This window comes from Takifugu flavidus, chromosome 2, assembly GCF_003711565.1.
Source record: "Takifugu flavidus isolate HTHZ2018 chromosome 2, ASM371156v2, whole genome shotgun sequence".
NCBI lineage: Eukaryota > Metazoa > Chordata > Actinopteri > Tetraodontiformes > Tetraodontidae > Takifugu > Takifugu flavidus.
This window is the reverse complement of record NC_079521.1, coordinates 4,116,670-4,136,514: the sequence shown is the minus strand read 5'-3', so window position 1 is coordinate 4,136,514 and position 19,845 is coordinate 4,116,670. Positions and strand designations below refer to the sequence as shown.

The 19,845-nt window shown below is 39.3% G+C and overlaps 1 protein-coding gene across 3 annotated transcripts in view; it reads left to right on the top strand.

Moving 5' to 3' along the window:
- Positions 1-19,692, top strand: part of LOC130521783 (transcription initiation factor TFIID subunit 4-like) — a 79,188-nt gene extending 59,496 nt beyond the window's left edge. For 2 of the 3 annotated variants that reach the window (XM_057025582.1, XM_057025580.1), the window contains one exon: positions 17,515-19,692. In XM_057025582.1, the coding sequence (XP_056881562.1) occupies positions 17,515-17,688 (174 nt within the window). In that variant the 3' untranslated portion in view covers positions 17,689-19,692. Of the gene's footprint in view, positions 1-15,778 lie in introns of all 3 variants that reach the window. The other variant, XM_057025584.1, reaches the window with a different exon arrangement.
- The last annotated feature ends 153 nt before the right edge of the window (positions 19,693-19,845 follow it).

Sequence of the window (19,845 nt, the reverse complement as noted above, 5' to 3'; positions counted from 1 at the left end):
CACAATGTCCTGCAGTGTCAAACATGCTCAGAGCTTTATAAAAAGCCCAAAACATTTGCAGGCTCCTGGCCATCAACCTGCTGCTGAGGCCATTTATCACATCAAAGGAAAAGCTTTGTTTGTTTGACGTAAAACGTGACAATAGCAGCCAGATTGCCTCGGTTTGTCAAACCACACTGCCTTGTTCATATCTAACTCTACCAGGCGCAATGTGAGGGACAAGGGGTAGGCGAGCAAATTTAAAAGTGAGCACAGTCTATTTTTCCATTTGAATTCATTTCACCTTCTTTCTTTGAGGCTGTAGATCAGAAAGGAGTGAGGCAATAGAGTGAGAGGCATGGGGAGAGAGGGGGAACAGCACAAGGAAAACTGATGCCCTTTCCTCCAGCTAAATTAACAAGAATCACGTGGAAAACAATCTGAGTCTCCAATGAAGAAGGGGAGGGGGGGACCATTAAAATTAGCCCCAAGCTATGGACTGCACCCAATATCACTAAAGCTGCACTCACTACAGATGTGGAGGCTGGCTTACAGGCAAACTATGCTCTGTTCTATAGCTACAATTAAAATCAACCTCACTGCCAAAAAAATAGTAGGGGGAGAGAGGGGGTAGAAAGGCAGACATGGAACATCAAAGACAGATTGAAATGTGTAGTCAGTAATAAGAGTGGTCTCCAAGCCCTGAGGTTCTCCCCGGTCCCCTTGTTAATGAGAAATTTTGACCTCTGGTTTGTAAGTTAAACTTGTAATCTTGGTTAATGAAGTAAATCAATCCCAACTCGGGAGTGTTCAGTGTCTCCCTTCGCCCTCTCCCCGACAACCTCCCCTCTGTCCTTCTCTTCCTCTCCTTTTACTCTGCCTCCTGCATTGCTACCCTGAGTTATGCCTGGGACTAAAATGACCAGGTCTTCAGTCAGACAAACAGGAAACTTGCAGAGAATAAAGCTTCCCTAGCTGGAGGTGGGGGCGTAGGAACCCAGAGGACTAGGACCCACCAGGCTGTTTGGTTAAGGAGACAGGCCAATTGGAGAAGGGGCAGTATTCTGGGTAAGCTACATACTCCTCCTCCCCATCTCTTCTCAATTTTCTTTCATCTTCTTTCTAACAATTTGCCTTGACCATTCTTTTTTGTTCAAGGGCTACTACTTGATTCCCTAGTGTTCCTGTCCAAGCATAAATATTTTTAGTGGATAAGACAGCTAACCTGACCTTGATATTTAAGCTTTCTTAAAATGCACAGCTCCTTTTTGTGAAGACATCTTAAAATCCTCTGGGTTCATTGACATTAACCCTCGATTAGCCACTGTTTATATTTATTTATTTCTGTTGAATTACTATTTGAAGTAATGATATTAGCATTTTTTTTTATCAGACTGTAATGAAGCCCGGGAATTCCCATGTGGGTTTTTCATCTCTACATACTACATAAATATGATTAAAGAGGGCAAAGATAAACTGCTATAGGTTTCATAATGTCAAGAAGATTATAATATTAGTTTGACTCTTCATCTTAAGGCAAATCTATACTTCCAGCAAAGACACAAAGGAGACAGAGTTAAGTCTTCCGAACGGTTACATGGTCTCTTTGGCAGGGCGCCATGTGTTCTTAGAGCTTAAACACATTGCACTTTGCCAACTTTCCCTTCCCCAATACAATTCGAAGCACAGACCTACCCACCAGTTGTTATTGCACTATGGACCACGGGTTAAAGTATTTAAAATACAGCTATATCATTAGCATAACACAATTCATTTCTGTTTTTCTTTAGTTATGCGAATATATAATATACCAGCTGGAACGTATAATCCAATTCCATCTACTGTTGCGCTATATTGATTAAATTTAAAAAGAGGGTCACCACACATGTCTGAAAATGACATGATCACACAAGAGTAAAACATTATTTAGTATCAGTTTTTAACACTTGTTGAAGGCCTATTGCAGACCCCAAAATGCAAAACACTTGTCTACTATACATCTTAATGTAATGCTGTAGAATGCTACCAATCATTACTTTATATTCGTTATCATTCATTTGCCAGAGCTGCTGAAATAATGGTGGGCTGCAGTGAAGCTCAGAGAATCTGTTGTTTCATTCGACTGTAATTGTGAAGACATTGAAGTATTTATAATGATTAATCAGTACTTAATTGTTGGTGCTTTAAAAAAGGAGTAAAAACAAGACACAAACAAGTTCTCAAAGGCTTAGCTTCCAGCTAAGTAAGTTTATGATCGCATTCCTTGTGCATGAACATTTTAGCTTTTGCTTTGCACAAGACCAACATTTTACTCAGCATGGTTTAGTTGGGACTGAATACCAAAGCAAGTCTTCACTCCAGCATGAGGACAATGTTTCATTCTTGGGCTCCCATGAATTCCTGCTTTAACTCTGATGTAAATCCTTCTTGATGTGGAGGTAATTCATAAGATCAATGAGAGTATTGACCTGCATGCAACAAGAAAAAACATCTGGAGAGCCAGATGCGACAGAATGGCATCCTTTGAGTCATGCTCATAGTGTCTATAAACAGATGTTCTCCATGAAATAATAAGAGAATTTTTAAGGCATTGTTCTTTTAATGATGTGCATTAAAATTCTTTCTAATAGCCTAGCAAATCAGATATCTTTTGGTGCGTTCAAATCAAAATCTCAAACTCAGCTGAAAAATAAAGTTGAAGTTAAAGTTGAAGTTTTGTGTTCATTTTTGTGAATTAATCACATAGAAAAATGCAATTTTATCACATTCTTTTTCACAGCTGTGGCTTTTCAATATACCGATGCTAAGTGAGATTTACTGTGAAATTGTAGCCTAGCTGTAAATAAAGTTAATGTACAATTAACAGAACCGAGGGGTGATCCTAATGGTTGATCATAAAAAAATAGAAGAAACCTGGATGCTGCTGTTGTGACAACTATTCCATCACTAAAATATAGACAATATATAAAAATATGCACAATCAAGTATTTAAAAACCCAATCTTACACTATCAGCTCACCTTGTGATGGCAAACTTAACTATCTAGATGCAAACCAAATAGCTCCTGGGTCAACTAACTACCTGCATTTTCATTAAAGGCCACATCTTGGTTTACTGCCCTCCTATTGGAATAGTAAACGTTTATCTATCATGTATTTCCATGCCATCAGCTGCATAAGTAACATGGCCTTAAAGCAGGATAACAAAGCGCAGTTCTGCAACAAAGAAAACAGTTCTAAAAAGTTAAAAGTTACCTTAATTTCAACTTCATTGCACAAACATTAGCAATACAAATAAAGATCTAGTAACATATGTAGACCAGTAATAGAAAGGTTATTTTCTTCCGTATAAAATTCTCTGCATCTCATCTAGGCTAAAGTCAATAACATTTCAAAACAGCTTGGATGCTTTTGTTTGCATTTGATGTTATTTGAACCTATTTTCATGTAGATAAATGTGTTATTTTACAATTTTGACATTCAGGAGTAGCTTATGGAATCATTTCTAGTCTGTCTTGTAATTTCATCACTCTGCTCCCAGATGCAGAATTTGACTGAAAACTAAAACACAAGCACCCTTCCTCGCTCTGAATTCCAATCTGAAAGTGATGTTTTTATTTGTGCATTGCTTTATGACTTAATAACTCAAATGACCTTGATATCTGCACAGGGACTCTCAGTTACAAGCTGACGGAGATTATTAGTTATTTTTAGTGTTGGAAAAAAGAAAACATTGTCACATTACTAAATCACTCATTAAAAAAAACTCAGACAGTCGTCATCACCATCTTCATCATCACCATCATGAACAAAAAAGAAAAAACATTATGTTTACAGTATTTATGCACATAAACACACAAACAGTGTAATCTTTCTATTTAGATAAGAAATCCAACACAGCCTCCTTTCCCCCAAAAAAATTGGCTCCAAAACTTTGCCCTTAAATAATGGTTAGATATACAGTTTTGACAACAAAGTTAAGCCCCGGGCACATGAAGATACCCATCTGAAAGAAATTAATTACCTCCCTTGTTAATCTTGATATAATTGCCTCACTTGTATGGAGGCGAGGCGATAATGGCTGCCTCTCTAGCTAGCCTGCTGGCCAGGGACATGGGGACAGCCTAACTTCCTGGGCCCCATGCTGCATGATATTGCAGTGTGCGCGCCCACTCGCCTCATCCTACGCCTTCACTACTCATATGGATTGAGAGAATATCCCTCAGTCCCTGCATCGCCATTCTAAAGTTGCTTCTTGATCCTGGAGGAGATGGAAACTATAGGCTGCTAAATTCAAATCTGAACATATGATTGTATTTTGAACGACTTGTGAGTTTTACTATGCGGCACCGCTAATCAAGTTGTCAACTCCGAGCCTGTGATACAGATCAGTAGAGCCCTGGAGAGTTCTGTCTGTTAAGCATCACTTCAGCAACTCTCATGTCTTTGAGTATCTTGCTTTTTGTGTATGTGTCTGTGTGTGTGTTTTTTTTATTACCTCCGCCATGGAGCTTATGCAAGAGTCAGAGTTTGTCTGTTAGCAAAATAACTCTGTTGTAACAAATAATAATACAACTTTCAGGAATTGGTGATAATGGACAGTTGGTTACTAGGTGTTAAGGTGTGTTTTCATGCAACTGTGGTTTAGGCCACTTCTTTCATCGCCTGTGATAACATGAACATCAGAAGATGAACGGAACAATAAGTGAACATGAGCTTTAATTAACTGGACATAGCAGGATAGAAGGTTCAACTCACAATCACCAAATTAGCCGGATTAGTATGGATCATTTAGTACTACCAAAACTAAAACACCATAAACGTAAGAACTCTGATATCTGTAGAACCTATTCACACTAGAATTTTTTACCTGCCAACCTTAAACAATCAAAAGCAAAAAGGTATTCCAGAAATCACTCAAAAACCAAAGTGTGAGCACACTAAAGAGGACTGACATTAAATGGTCCTTGTGTTTATAACAATTAGATGAATCTGACTCTAGACACGCATATATATAACATAAAGCTGAGAATTTAACTGTACTGTGGCAGCAATATGTATTCACCTCCTTAAATCCTTCATTTTTATCTTTTGAGTCATATCAGTGAAATTTTTGACAAGATGTTACTGTTATTTATCGTTACTGCACTTTTTAGAAGTCAATTTTTTTAGACTTTTAGAATTACAGCTGTTTAGAATTACAGACTCTTCTTATAGTGTTTTTGTGTAAATCACATTTAAAATTATTAAAGCAAATCATGATCTAATCTCAGTTGAGATCAATAACCACTAGCTGTTGACCAGTTTTCTATGATTTTCACCACCAAAAAAACCTGTTCAGTAGGGCTCTTTAATTAGTCTGCTGCATAATAAAATGAACTTTGAAAAATAACCAATACATTAAAAGACAAATCAAATGGTTCCACTTACTTTTTTTATGCAAGTGGATCTACATGTTAAAAAAGGAGTTGGAAGAAGTAAACACATATTGTCTTACTGTCTCGCTAAATGACCCATTTCAATAGTAGTACAATCTGTCACCCTGGTTCCGTAGACCCTCCAACTGGGTCAGGAAACACTTAAAAAAATCACTGTTAGGTTAAAAGAAGAACCGCAATAGAGCCTGTGTTTAGCATTCCCATTACACTTGCCCTCCCTTTCCTAACCTTGACCATCTACCAGCTACTTATAGTAGCTCAACAGATAAACAGCTTAAATAATTGAGGGTTCTTTTTATTGTCTTGCGCTAAAATACTTCTGTGATACACTGTCCTCTATTTTGTCTTTAAACAGAGAAAAACAGAACATCTAAAATTAGCTTTAGAAAATGGTAAAAGAGAATAAACAAGAGAGATCCATTAATGAGGATGGGTTATTGGCTGACTTGCCTCTTCTCATGGCGGCCCATTAAAAGCGGTAATGTCTGCCTGCAGCAGTGCCTGGGGATGAAAAAGGAGGCCATGGAAGGCATATTTCACATGCATCAGACACTGGAATTAAATAGACCAATGTTCCCTAAAAAGACTGAAGTACATCTCTTTCTGATGTGTGTCCCGGGCAAAAATTCATTGATCTTAGAATGTCCCTTGGCAATTATAAAATATTAAATCCAAGTCGCACTTTTCGGCTCGGCTTAATTTTTTTTTCTCGCTATTCGCTGCTTTCCATTTGACCAAATTAGGGGAAAAAAAGTTAGAAATAAATGGCCAGGAAAAGGCACTGATAATAAAGACTGCACCCACTTTTAGATCGTGTTTGTTATTTTTCTGTATTGTTTTTGTGGAACATCTCAGATCATTAACTGGAATGAGGATCCCAGATGAGCAGAGGGGCCCTGAAACATGTCCTATTACAACATCAGAACAGTGTAATGCAGCAGCTATAAGTGACTGAGATTAGAGTGTATGTAGGAGTTAAATGTGATATGAACTCAGTCCCTGATGGACATAGCTTCCTGACCCTGTGTTGCCTCTTCCATCAGTTATGACATGATAAATATATGTCAACTGTTTTTCATTAGGTCCTTTGGCCTTATTGCTTGCATCCCTTCCAGTTCTTGTCATTTGAAGGTTAGAGAAAGGTCTACAGTTAATTGCCCAGATCATTACATTAAAAATATATCTCAATAAATACGATCAGCCAGCTGTTTGACAAAGTACACACTTCATTAACTCCACACGCTTGTTTGTAGTTTTCCTAATTAAGATGTAGAATCGATCATTGGTTGTGCAATGTACAGTGTAGTTGGGCTTGTACAAGAAGCCTTTATCATCAAAGTAAAGGGAATGTTTTCCATTTACTTTAACACTTTAACATTTAGTATGCTGAAAGCAATGGGAATTAAACATCTTGTGCTAATTAGGGAGGCCAATTAACTGTGAATTTTGGATTTTTATTTTTTTTATAGTAATTCTCATTTGAATCCAGGCATCACTGTGCCCATGAATATCACTGGCACCAAATGACTCACTGAATTGGCTGTTGTCCTTGTGCTGGCACTCTAATAAAGAGCAGAAGCTTACCTTTGTCTTCTTGACCCCTTTATTCCTTTCGGGGATCACAGGGAGTGTGCACATAAGGGGGAAGGCAGGGTCCACCCCTGAATGAGTCGCCAGTTCGGGCCTTATGTGAGCATTTTTGGGTTTGGTACCTTACTCGAGGGAACCTCGGCAGTGCTCTGAAGGTGTTCTGGCACCTACCTGAAGCGTACCTGAAGAATTTTTTTCAGGATACCTGAGTTTTTGTAATGGAGCCACTCTGTGTAGATGCCAAATAATACTGATTTTATTGTAAAGAAAATATACAGTAGGTTACATTTGATATGACTGTTGTGTGTCACCAGGTCTGTCTCTTTCTGCCCTCAAAGACGCAGCTGTGGTTGGCTGTGTTTGAAAGGCCACTCTCACAACATCTGAATTCTGTTAGCTTTTCCCAAAACAAGGATTTGGCAATGCCAGAAAACCTCAGTCTCTTTTCATTTCCATTTTTGATTTACGATCACATGTATTTTTTAGATTCCATAAATTATGTACGTGCTCATCTAATGAACAACCTCCACTGATAGAACTTTTGGAAGAGTTGTAAATTGCTGCATATGGCTTCTGTCACCCAAGTCACTTCTGATTGCCTGAGCAGAAGAGGTTTGGCTTGAAAAGAGACCTGCATGGCCTTTTGGAAAATCTTTTATACATACACGTACAGTAAAGTCCAAAGAGACACAAAATGTAAACATACCTCCTAGGCTGGTCTGTATCACCATGCCAATACTTTTTTTGTGTATTTGTCTATGAAAGCATATTAGTGTGTGTGTGTGTGTGTGTGTGTGTGTTCTGACTTACAAAGGTAAACAAGACTTTTGTTGTCAGACCGAGTGTTGTCGTGTGTTGACGTTCCCAAATTATATCTAAATGGTTTTGTTTCTACAATATGCCACAAACACAGGCAAGAGTCCTTATGATGGCGCTTTCCATTCGCCAACAGAAAGCTGCCATTGCACTGCAGAACGCAATGGCAGTAACTATGTGCTGAATCTGTTAGGATACCAGGCGGCGCCGGAGGTGTGTTTGCTGGGCGCCGATGGGCAACTCCTGTGGCTGCCCGCCTCAGGTGCAGGAAGAATAGAGTTTTTCCTTGTAAAAGATGTGTAATTATTATGTCTGACAAGTGTGTGGATTTAAACCAAGTCAATATGTAGATAAGCGTTATACACACAGCTGCCTGGAAATGATGACATTGTAGGCAGCAAACAAAGCCAGTTGCCAAAATGCTGTGCAGGTAGGAAGGAAGCCTTCGGGGTGTATGGAAGATGAACCTGATGGGATGAACAAGGCCTTCAGGAGAGTTACAGTAAAACTTTAATGAGTCAGATTTTTAGAGGGCTTCTTCTCATTGTTACCCCGCAGGCCACCTTGACAACCAACCACAAATTGTCAAATTTCTGTCTCATGCTAATCGGGACAATTAGAAATTGTAACACTGGTAAAGGCTGGTAAAGGCTGTTGTCATCTCTGTACGGCTCTGAAAATGTGCCTCTCAGCCTGGTGTCTTGGATGGGAGAAAGTAACAATGTCAGAGGGATTCAGAGACACTGTTTTGAAAATCTGTTAAGAATTCCTTTGTTTTTCTGGGCCATCCATATAAAACAGGAAACTGCTTCCCACAAGTGCCAGGATTTTAATCAGACCTGCTCTTCAGACAGCCTGGTTCTTGTCTCTCACACTTAGCAGCCATCACATCAAGTGCATGGGGACCAGTGACAGCCACACTGCCTGTAATGGCTAAATGATGTCAAAAATGGCCCCATTTATGTCAGTTTGAGATCAAGGACCATTTCATAGTTTGAACCTCTGCCGAAAATGTGCCTTCTAATCTCTTCCATCTGCATATCTGCTGTGGCCCCTTGGTGTGTTTCTTTTCTTGTAAGTAAAATGTCTTACTGCTCATGTGAGGATTTATGCAAAGACTGACAGCTCAGCATACAGCTTGTGTCTGTAAAGTGGCAGGAAGTGCCATGCTCCCTTTTGCACTCCCATCTCATTCTCAAGTCAGTTGTCACCTTCATTATTCAATGCCACGCTATTGTTCAATCAGCCCCCCTTTTGCCCCCACTAGGGCCATTTGCTGGATGTGTTCCCCTTAGTGTGGTCATTTACGTTCAATCTCATTCTGAACAGATGCACTTTTGTTAACTGGAGCTTATTTGGATCATTTTACATAGACATCAAAGGGTCGACCACAAGCCTCATTTGGCAACTTCTCCCAGCTATCCATCGGCTGCAAAACACCCCAGTGCCTTGATTATTAACTCAGTCACCACCCTCTCATTCAACTTGAATTAAAAATTAAAACCCAGCAGAAATGACAGTGCCACACCATTGAAAGTAAAGTCTGCAAAACCAACAAGGGCTCATTAGTGAGTAGTTCTGAAGACAAGCATTCTGACTTGAGACTCATTACACTTCTCCTGTTTTAACTCTAATTGGGTTCATTTTATATATGAAACGCCTTAAATTTTTAATGTTGTAAAAGTTCTGCTTCAGATACTTTATGTAGCCAAAGATACTTGGCCTGCATTAATTGTCCAGGTTATCCTTTTAGAAGTTGTTAGTGTTGTCTGCGGCTTTTGCTCACTACAAAGTTGGTGAGGAAAAAAAGGTCGATGAATTTAACACTTTGTTGAATTGAATCGGAATGGGCAGTTTATGTTAAGTTCAATTACTACACCTCTCTTTATGATGCTGTCAAGCTACAAAAATTCAGCTCATAAAGCTTTAATAATATTTAACAAATTGCTTTTCAGACTGTGCATTTTAATTAAATGGATTAAAACATGTTATGTTTTCTACATTTGGTTGCATTTACGCAATCTTTTGTTTCACTCACATTGAAAAGAAAGCAAGAGGGTGGGTGGGTTGGTAGAGGTGGGGTGGGGTGGGCTGCTTGTGTTTCCAGGCAGGAAAGTTTGAAGTTCTTTGTTTGGAAGCATGGTTCCGGGTGCTGCACAGTGTTTAGCTTGGTGACCCTGTGACTGTCTTCAGAGGAATCTTATGAGCAGCCCTGCAGAATTGTGCTCCAAGGTCAGCTTTCATCTTAGCTGTAACCTGTGGACTTTAAAACTCTGGGCGATGGAATTGCAGCTTTGTCAGTACACTACTAATTAGAAAATTCCTGACCTCGAGCAAGATGTTTTAATTATGTGTTGTGTCAACGAGTTTGCAGATTTAATCCACCGTTGATACACACTCAAGTGCAAACTGTGTCGCATATTGTATTAGACCAAGTGGAATGGTGAAGAGGGTTTTTTTTCTGTATCTTTCTTTTCCCATTGTTTATCACCACATTTGTTAAAAGCTGTCATATGCATATGTTTCCAAATTTGACATGCATATAATGTGGTCACTTGCAGGAAAAAAAAGGTTTGATATGCTTTACTCTGTAGGAGACTGAACAACGTGACAGTATTGTGCTGGGTGTAAGCTCTCAGTTGCAGGGAGTCAGAACAAGGGAAGGCAGGAAGGGGTTAAACAGAAATTGAGCGGGGATGCTGGGGGCAGCAGTGCTGCAGAACATAGCAGTGTTCGTGCGAAGGCAAGTCATTTCCCGAAACACTGCAGACACATGGCCTGCGGCGCTCTAAAACCTTTGGAGACCAAAATGGCTTGCAGGAGTTAGAAGTAATAAGGTGTTTTTTTGCCTTCTTTCTCCTTGACTGAAATTCTGCACAGTTGCAATGCATTGCCGTGGAGCTGTGGAGCTGTTTTTATGGTTTATGTGGGCATTAAGATGCGCTGCAACTGGCCATTTTTGAGATTTGTTGTTCTTTAGTTGTGAAGCAAATGGAAGTTGTTTGTTTTCAGAGTGATTCTGTCCATTTGTGTGTGTGTGTGTGGGGGGTGGGGGGGGGGTGGCATGATCAAAATGCTAGACCTCAGTTGTTTCCCTTTCTGTCTCACCTTTTTCCTTTCTGTTCCACCCAAAATGGCAAATTAGCAAAAGTGCACGTGCCGTATTCAATTCAATGCGATTCAATTAATTTCAATTCAATTCAATTTAATTCAGTTCAATTAATCTTTATTTTTGTCCCTAGGGTCCACACCGAAAACCAGGACCTGGCCCGCATTATGCAACAGTTGCAAGGAAAAACTTTTAACAGGATCAAACCTTGTGCAGGGCCATGCTGGTGGCCATGTATCAGAGAGGATTTAAGAAAATGCCTCATGTGCCAACATGTGTTGTATTATGTTTTGTTGATGTGGCACATGTGTTGTTTTGTTTGGGGGGGGGGTGTTCCCCAAAAGGCAAAGGTGAAAATGGCTGCTCATCCTTCATACTTTTCGTAGAACAGAAATTTCGTACATTTGAAAATTAGAACAAGGGCCACCTGTGTTAGTGCTTGAAGATACAGCTGTATTACTAGTCCATACTGACCGCTCTGATTATCCAAGCGCTAAATCTAAAATCCTTTTCATCCTTTTCCTGGTTCTGTTAATCTAGGCTGTCTTGTCTTCATCAAAGAGAGGCCCCAGCATATAATCTGGCTCCGTACATCTGTGTATTATTATTCTAATTCTTTATACGTTTATTAGAGCTGAATAAACTCCACATCAAATACATCAGTTGGGCGATGTCAGAAAGCCTGGGGCGAATCAGCCGACATCTGTTAACTCTTTCAGAATGGCCTCATCCAGCATGTCTGTGGGCGTAGAAGAGCGAGAAAAAGGAGAGGAAAGAAAGCGAGAGAGAAAGTCTCTGCCGCTGATTAATGGCGGCCGTCGAAGAGGCGTTTCTGGCCCAGTGTAGAAGTGAAGCAGGGTTGTACTCCCACGGCTGGGCACCACACTGTAAACATTTTGAGAGGATGAGAGAGCGTTCCCCAGTCGAAATGTGGCGTGGAGGAGAACATGTGGGAAAGTTTTGCTTTCTAGCACATAGTCAGCCAGGCATTTCTTGAGCGAGTGAGTCAGTGTTACCACGAGCCAGTTCTTTAGCTGGTCCACCTTTCAGCTCATCACTGAAGAGCAGACGTCCATTAAGAGTAAATGGGCATGTGCGATCTGTTTTAAATATTCATTTCTCCAGCACGGAACCAAAGGAATCGTGTAATAATGCCTTGCTCTCTGTATCACACACAATCTTCAATAATATTTGGCTCAATGGTGTTAATTTCCACACAGGATTAAAAAAAACACCACCTCAATCAGCTTTTGCTCCATTTCTTTGTTCAGCTTGTCAACAGTCTGTCTCTGTTGTGCTATATATGTCATCCTTGCCTCAAGCATAAGCATCAGACTTTTGGAGATCTTTCAGCATCAAAGTAGTAACAACACAAGCTTATCTGTTCCTCTACCAACATGGGGCTAATCTTATCCTAAGACGTGAATGCTGAGCAATGTTTGCTTGCCAGTTTTCGTTAACACAGCACCGTGTTAGCATGTTGGCCATTACAAACTGCTATGAACAATACTTGTGTGTCTGTGTGTGTGTGTCCTGCTGGAAGTGGAATGCTGAGATAGCAGGTTGGCCAGTGCAGGGCCAGAGTTGCTGTGTGTGCCTGGCGAAGTGTGCTATTAACCCAATACCCCGAGGTGTGACCTGGGCCAAATCCAATATGCGCTGGTATCAAGACCCAGTTGCTGCACATGGTTCGAACCCCCTAAATCAGCAAGAACCTTACCCATTCCCCTTCAGAGACAATAAAGAACTGAATGCAAATTCCTCCAGAAACTTAGCACATAGCACAACTGGATTATGAGACTGAGAGAGGCTGCCATGTACAGATATTTTTCATCCAAAGTAAATTTAGGAATTTGAATTATTTTTAGCACTCTTTAACTTTAATGATACTGACAGGTTCTTGGTGAACTAAATGAGGAATCCACACAAAGTAGGTCGGGCCATTCCATCAGCACAAAGTTGTGACTATTCAGAGTGCTTCTGCTGCCTCCATTCACCTTTTACAACCATGACATGCGTTATTAAAATAAACACAAATAAGCATATTTTGGTAAACGCTCAAACAAATTCCATTTTTTAATAGTCTCTATATCCCATTTATTTCCATCCATTTCAAAGTTGCATTCAGTACTGCTGAAGCCTGTCTCTAATTTTTTGTACATCTCATGTGAACCAAGGTTCATACTACTGGTATTTAAATTTCCACAGAATTATTCTATGTGTTTTTGTGTCAGAAAGGGAGTATTTTCTTTTTTCCTTTTCCTATGGTTTTCCCCTTAAGACTCTCCTTTTTAGTACTTGTATTCATTTACTACTTGCCTGCACACTTGGACTTTTTCCTCTGAATTTGTGTCTATGAACATGTGCGCGAAACTGTAAAAGAGTGAAATGGTGTAAAACAATAGCTGCAGCCCATTACACTGTCATGTATGTCAACACTGTGGATAAAAACCAGAGAAATCAAAAAAAGACTTTATTGCCAGCTATCCTTCCTTCTCATCTGCTTCCCACCATTTTCTCTTCCATCCTGCTCTCCAAACAGGTCAAATGTCTAAAGAGATGTATCGAAGTATCTGCATGCACTCTGAACGACGGATATGTTGTGTGACATAATGCCTTCAAGCGCCCACTGCAGATAAAATGACAGATGTTGTTTTTTGCATCGTGGATCTTTTATTGACCAGGGTAATTTTGAGGATTTAAGTTTACCTTCTTCTGCTTTTCCACCTCTACTCGCATCTTTTTTCTCATCTCAATTTGTCCATTCACCTTCTGCGACCTTCCCACCTCGTTTTTCATTCAGTTTTACATGCACAACTGCTGTGTAATTACTAATGACAAGTACCATGTGAATGATGCCTCGCTTTCCTTTATAAGAGGCACTCCACCATCTGCTTTGTTTTGTGTTGGGTCTTTCCTGCATGTACTGGCAGTAGTTTTCAATCTCCATAGATACCAATGACAACAGGACCATGCCTGCTGGCGCACAGGGGGCACACATACAACAGGGGTGGGAGGAGAGGCTGCTTTGAGTGAATTCCTTGACAAATGATGACTTTTATCCTCAATTTGTATTACTTAAAGGGGCAATAAGTGAAAGTCATCATTTTAGATAGAAGGAATTTAAAAAATTGCTACTTGGAGATTTAAAGGTGTAGTGTTCATCTCCAGCTCTTTATTTACAAGCCGGGCTGGCCTCACCTTCATGTACATTCTTCTGAGTATTTTCAAAGCGAAACGGCAGATAGCAGAAAGAAATGTTTGCCTGAAGATGATAGGGAGCTGAAATTGCCTCTAAAGAAAATAATGTCATATGTTACTTACTGAGTACTCGACATGTTCCACAAAATGTTGGAATTGTGTTCTTGAGGGGGTGGGGACGGAAGGCAGAGGTAGAGGGAGGTGTAACTCTTGACGCACTTTGTTTTGGTCTACAGGCCAAGAGGACCTAGCAATGAAGGATTTTTGGCTTATTGTCCCTTTAAGCTTGTCCTGTCCCTGTAGGGAATGAAGCAATCTGGGTAATATTTGACTGTCTTTGCTGTCTTCCTTTTGCTCATCACAGACCACCTGTGCTATGGTGCTGCGGCGGCACCAACTGCCCGTGGGTCACTCATGTCCATCCATCCAGGTGGATGGGTGGCTTTGATTAGTCAAATCTGTGGCACTGTCACCAGGCCTATGGAGAGTGGCAGTAATTGGGCTGGCAGTAGGCGAGTCCATCCTTCACATGAGGTCAGCCTCAATTGATCTAAAGAGGACTGAGATCACTATTATGTTGATGTACTGGTCAGTACATCATCAGAAAGCAGACTGGCAAGAGGTGTCTAGCAGACAGAGTCAGACAACAGACATCAGATTGTCCTCTTTACTGATGTTGCTAATGTTGTAGTCCCTTCAAAATTCAATAAGAAAACCATTAAATTTTATTCATCATGGTGAATGTTGGTTTTTTTTGGTGCTTCTTTTAAACTCTTTAAACTGAAATTGAATCGATGGTAGATTAGAGTGAGGTGTTCAGGTGAACACACAACCCTGTGCTGTAATATACATCTAAGATGCATTTAGTGTTGCTCTGCAGTACTTTATTCAAGTGGATAACAATTTACATAAACTTGTAACGATCTTGTAGTATTATTATGTAGTAGTATATTAACAGACCCACTCAAAACCTACAATTCTACTTGAAGAGTTATGTGATCAATCTGTCAAAGACAGCAAGTGGTTCCTGACGTTTGAAAGTTATCTTGAACTGTTGCTATTTTCTGTTTTATTTGTAAATGCAAAATGTCATTTTATTATCCGCATTGCTTTAGGTAGGGTTTACTGTAGCTTGCTAAAGTTATAAAAGTCAAAAAACAGCTCAACCACACCATTAAAACCACTGAAAAATGACTAACATTAACAAGGTTGTTAAAGTGCAGCAGTTTGCTCAGAAACTGACATTTACATGAATGTTACTTCACCACCCACCAAAACATCTTTTCCAGGGAAAGGAATTTTTCCAGATAGGTCACAACATTAGTGATGACTTGAGGAACATGGCATGCCCATGGCATTGATCTGGCTTTCAGTTCTCAAGATTCCAATCTAACCAAACATTCATGGGATGCAATACATCATGCATGAAAAAAGAATTTTCACCACCCCAAAAGAACCCACGTCCTGACTGGTTCGAGCTGCTTTGGTGACACTGACTTATCTTGCAGCTGGTTTCCATGTTAATGCTGATGGTTATAAACGCTTCTCAGTAATTCAGTGTAATATCATCCGCTGTGACATGGTGAATGTGGATAGATTAAATTGATGGTACGTGTGCCGCTGCTACCCATATTCATCCTCCACAGGGTCAGAGAGTGTACTGAGAGAAATCTGAGACAAAGCCCCATCATACAGTGTACACAAAGGCAAGTAAGAGGGGGTGGGAGGTGAAGGGATTTTTGTTTGGTTCTTGTAAATTCATACCCATCATATGTTTGCAATTAGGTCCTGTCTGTACTGTGTGTTTACAGAGTGGTGCAATCAATGTAATTGTGAGAGGGTGTTCCTGCCTAAGATGTCTGTCTTCCCTCTCTCTGACGGACATTGTTTCCCATTTCCAACTGTAAATGCATCTCTTGATTTGTATCAGCATCTGTATACACTCCTGTTTTTTTTCTGTTATTATTATTGTTATCCTTTTTTCTAGCAAATATATACAAAAAGTGGCTTCGTTTCGCAGTGAGACGTCAGCGCTCGTCTATGCCAGCAGCACTGTTCGTTTAGAAGGGAAAAACTGTTCGGAACCAGAATGATGTAAAGATCTCTTATGCATTTCCTGCAGTGTCAGAACATTGGTTTTACCCTATGGATTTTTTTTCCCTCACTCTGACTACAAAAAATACAAATCATAGCTGAAGATATGCACAACTTTACACCACGAATCAATCATGAGTTTAAAAGATGCTGTACATTTGACACCAAACCCTTTGCTTTTTAAAATGCTGACATGTTAGATTCTGACCTCGTAGATGTTTGAAGGGATTTAAGGCTACAGTCGTTTCTTTTTGAGATATTTTAGTGTATTTAATCGAGCACTTTTTCCAGAAGCATCTATGTGTTTCTGAAGGTCACTAAACCAGTGGCTGATGAAAAAAATGAAAATAATAACACTGAACTATTCTCTCTTGGTTTATCGCATTTATTCCCAAACAGATTGTTTGCAAATAATAATAATAGGGACTTACCAAGAAATGTAATAATCCTTCACTTATCCAATGATAAGTGATACAGTAAGTCCACATTTAAGTAATTGCAGTAATATATGCCCGAGTGTACATGAATGTGCTGCCATGTGATTCCCTGTAGCTCAACCTCTTATCTATTGTGCATTCACATATTGAAAGGGAAATTTCTGTTCTTTCTTTTTCTTTTTCTTAACCTTTATCCCTTTCGGGGTCACAGGAACGGTGCTGGAGTCTATCCTAGCTACATATGAGCGAAGGCAGGTCCACTCCTGAATGAGTGCCCAGCTCATCCAGGGCCCTATGTGAGCATTTGAAGGTTCGGTACCTTGACGGTGCTCTGAAGGTGTCCATCTGCTTATCGGCCCTACTGTGTCCACCACCCCAAAAGTGAAATTTACATGAGAAAAGCAATTAATATCTAAAAAGTACCTGAACTGGATAGAAATTCATGCAATGATGACTTATACTCAGTCCAAATAATAATTTTTCCAATTAGTTGTTCTTCTACCACAGAAATCTGCAAACCCGGCTTCTTAATGTTGTGAAATGTCTAGTTTACTTACAATACCACATTAGAGCACTAGGCAGAGGTGAAGGCAGTCCTTTTATTGTGACAGTTTCATTTATAGCATCGCACATTTAGCAGGAAACTGTATGGTTGATTACATAAATAAAATTATGCACAATTCAATCGGTTAATAAAGGGAACCTGTTGAATAGTTAACCAGGTGGTTGAATCGGCACAATAACAACCTGCCTGCCTATGACCTCTGAGCAATATAATTGCTAAATGTTACATAGTGAGATGTTAACATGATATTCATCACCTGACCTTTTGCCTTCTACTGTGTTCTCAGGTTTCGGGTAGCATGGCCACCACCCTGGCCAGCTCCTCAAGCCTGTCGACATCGTCTCGACAGTACACACGGCAGCGCATCACTCGCGTCAACCTCAGGGACTTAATTTTCTACATGGAGCAGGAGAGAGAAACCGCCCACTCCCTACTCCTTTACCGTGCCCTGCTTAAGTAGCCTCTGGTCTGCTCAGCGCCCACCTCAAACACCTCCTCCTCCTCATTCCCAGCCACGTGCCTTCAGATCAGGTCTTAATGTTTCAGCTCTGCGTCTCCATAAGTACTGTAGTGACGTTTGATGTAGCTTTTATTGACGAGAGAGAAAAGCATATACAACTAAAACTTCATTTAGGTTCCCTGTGTGTGTTTACATGTTCGCTTTAAAGGTCATATGGAATTCTTTGTGGTTTAAGGAATTCTTTGTGTGTTTAAGCAACAAAGCAGCCTTTGTTTTAACAATTTGATTCAGAGCTTGACCCTCAGCATGCTATTAAATTATTCATTGGCTTTTTAGTGTATCCAAAAGTAAAAGTAAGGATTACTCCAGCAATGAACATTATTTAATGAATGCAGTTAAAACTAACTCCATTAATCCAGAAAATGATTTCTGTGCACTATTTAAAAGCATTAAGATTCTAAATAATCCAGTGTCTTTTAAGTCTGTGTAAATAGTTCTTTTTGAGTTATTTTGCAAGCATGTATGTTTTTTTTACATGTACGTTTTGCAAGAAAGAGTATGCCCATGTGTCTGTATATGTTAACTAGTGATCAGTAAAACCATGTGCTTGACGTCAGTTTATTCTGTTCACCTGTTGAACGAGGGTGGTGTTATTATTATTATAATTATTATTATTATTATTATTATTATTATTATTATTATTATTATTATTATTATCATTATCATTATCATTATCATCATCATCATCATCATCATCGTTGTTGAGTTAGGTCTGACAGCTGTTTTTAACTCATTTTTCCTATTCCAGAATTGATCTGTTTTTCTCTATCGTGTCAAGTTTTTGAACTACAGGATCCCCTATAGTTCACTGCACGGTCTCAATTGTGAATGAACCAACATGTGGCCAAGTAGCAGGAGATGAGTCCACTCGTATTTGCCTGGAAAGTCTCACTATAGCTAATCAGTGAGATTTGGCTAATCTGGAGGGGAAGATGTGGAGAAAAATGTGATGTGCTAGGAAAAAAAGACTGACTGCAATTTTGGATTCAACATGCTGATTTAAGTTTTAATCAGCATAAAAATTGTTCCCCAGTGTTATTATTATGTTTCCATCAGCCCCCAAAAACACAATGATTGACTAAAACACAATTGAGTGCACAGTTGCAACAGTTGCAACAGCATGTGCATGTTGAATTGTCTAAATGTCTCTGTTAATGCTTAAATTGTAAGACAAGGTAGTTGATCTCATTCTAACAGTCTAATCTTGTCTTTGTTCCTCATGTGTTAATTCTCGAAGAGATTAATGGGATGATGCACTTGCTTTTCATGTTTTTTTTAATCAACTCTGATGTTTGATGTAAGATTCTTTGTTTTGTTTTTCTATTTAACTAAATATCTTGGCCTCTATGCAGATTTTCTTGTCATAATGGCATTTATTTAAATATCAGTTTTGAACAATTGTTGTGCATTTTACATTTTGACAGCACTTTTTTCTATTCAATTTTACCCGACAACTTATAGTTGTCTCTGTATTATAGCAAGGGAAGGACTCTCTACATCATATACAGTATTTCCTTCAAAGGAGAATTATCTTTTTTTTTAGGCTTAACAGTTTTTCATAGCTCTTATCTCCAAAAAATTACATTGTAAAGGCAAGCACAACAATGAGGATTTGTGAAGTTTTTATTGGTGATTTTTATGGTTTCTACTTGTTTGACAAAAAAATGCTAAAATATGACTACAACTACTTCAGCTTTTTAGCTAAAATATTAGGACAATATTCCAGCTTGAAAAGAAATCGAGAAAGGAACATTTCAGTGACAAGAGGATTTGTAAATACTGTTTACAAAACTATGTGTTTATTAGAACCACGTTATTTTTGGTAAACTCTTGTACATATCTTTAAATTTTCCTGTTTGTGTGAAAAGAACAATACTCATGTATTTGTACCTATTTTGTAAAGGAATAAATAAGCTGTTTACTAAACAGAGCAGACACTACTGATAGATTTGCACATGGTTTTAATGGACTCATGTACGCTCAAGATCATGATCTTTGGCAAATGTTGGAGGCAGAATGGGAGCTAAAACAATTCTATTTGGCTCTTAAAGTACATATCTGAGAAATATATTTTTCTCCTCTGATTCTTCACACTTG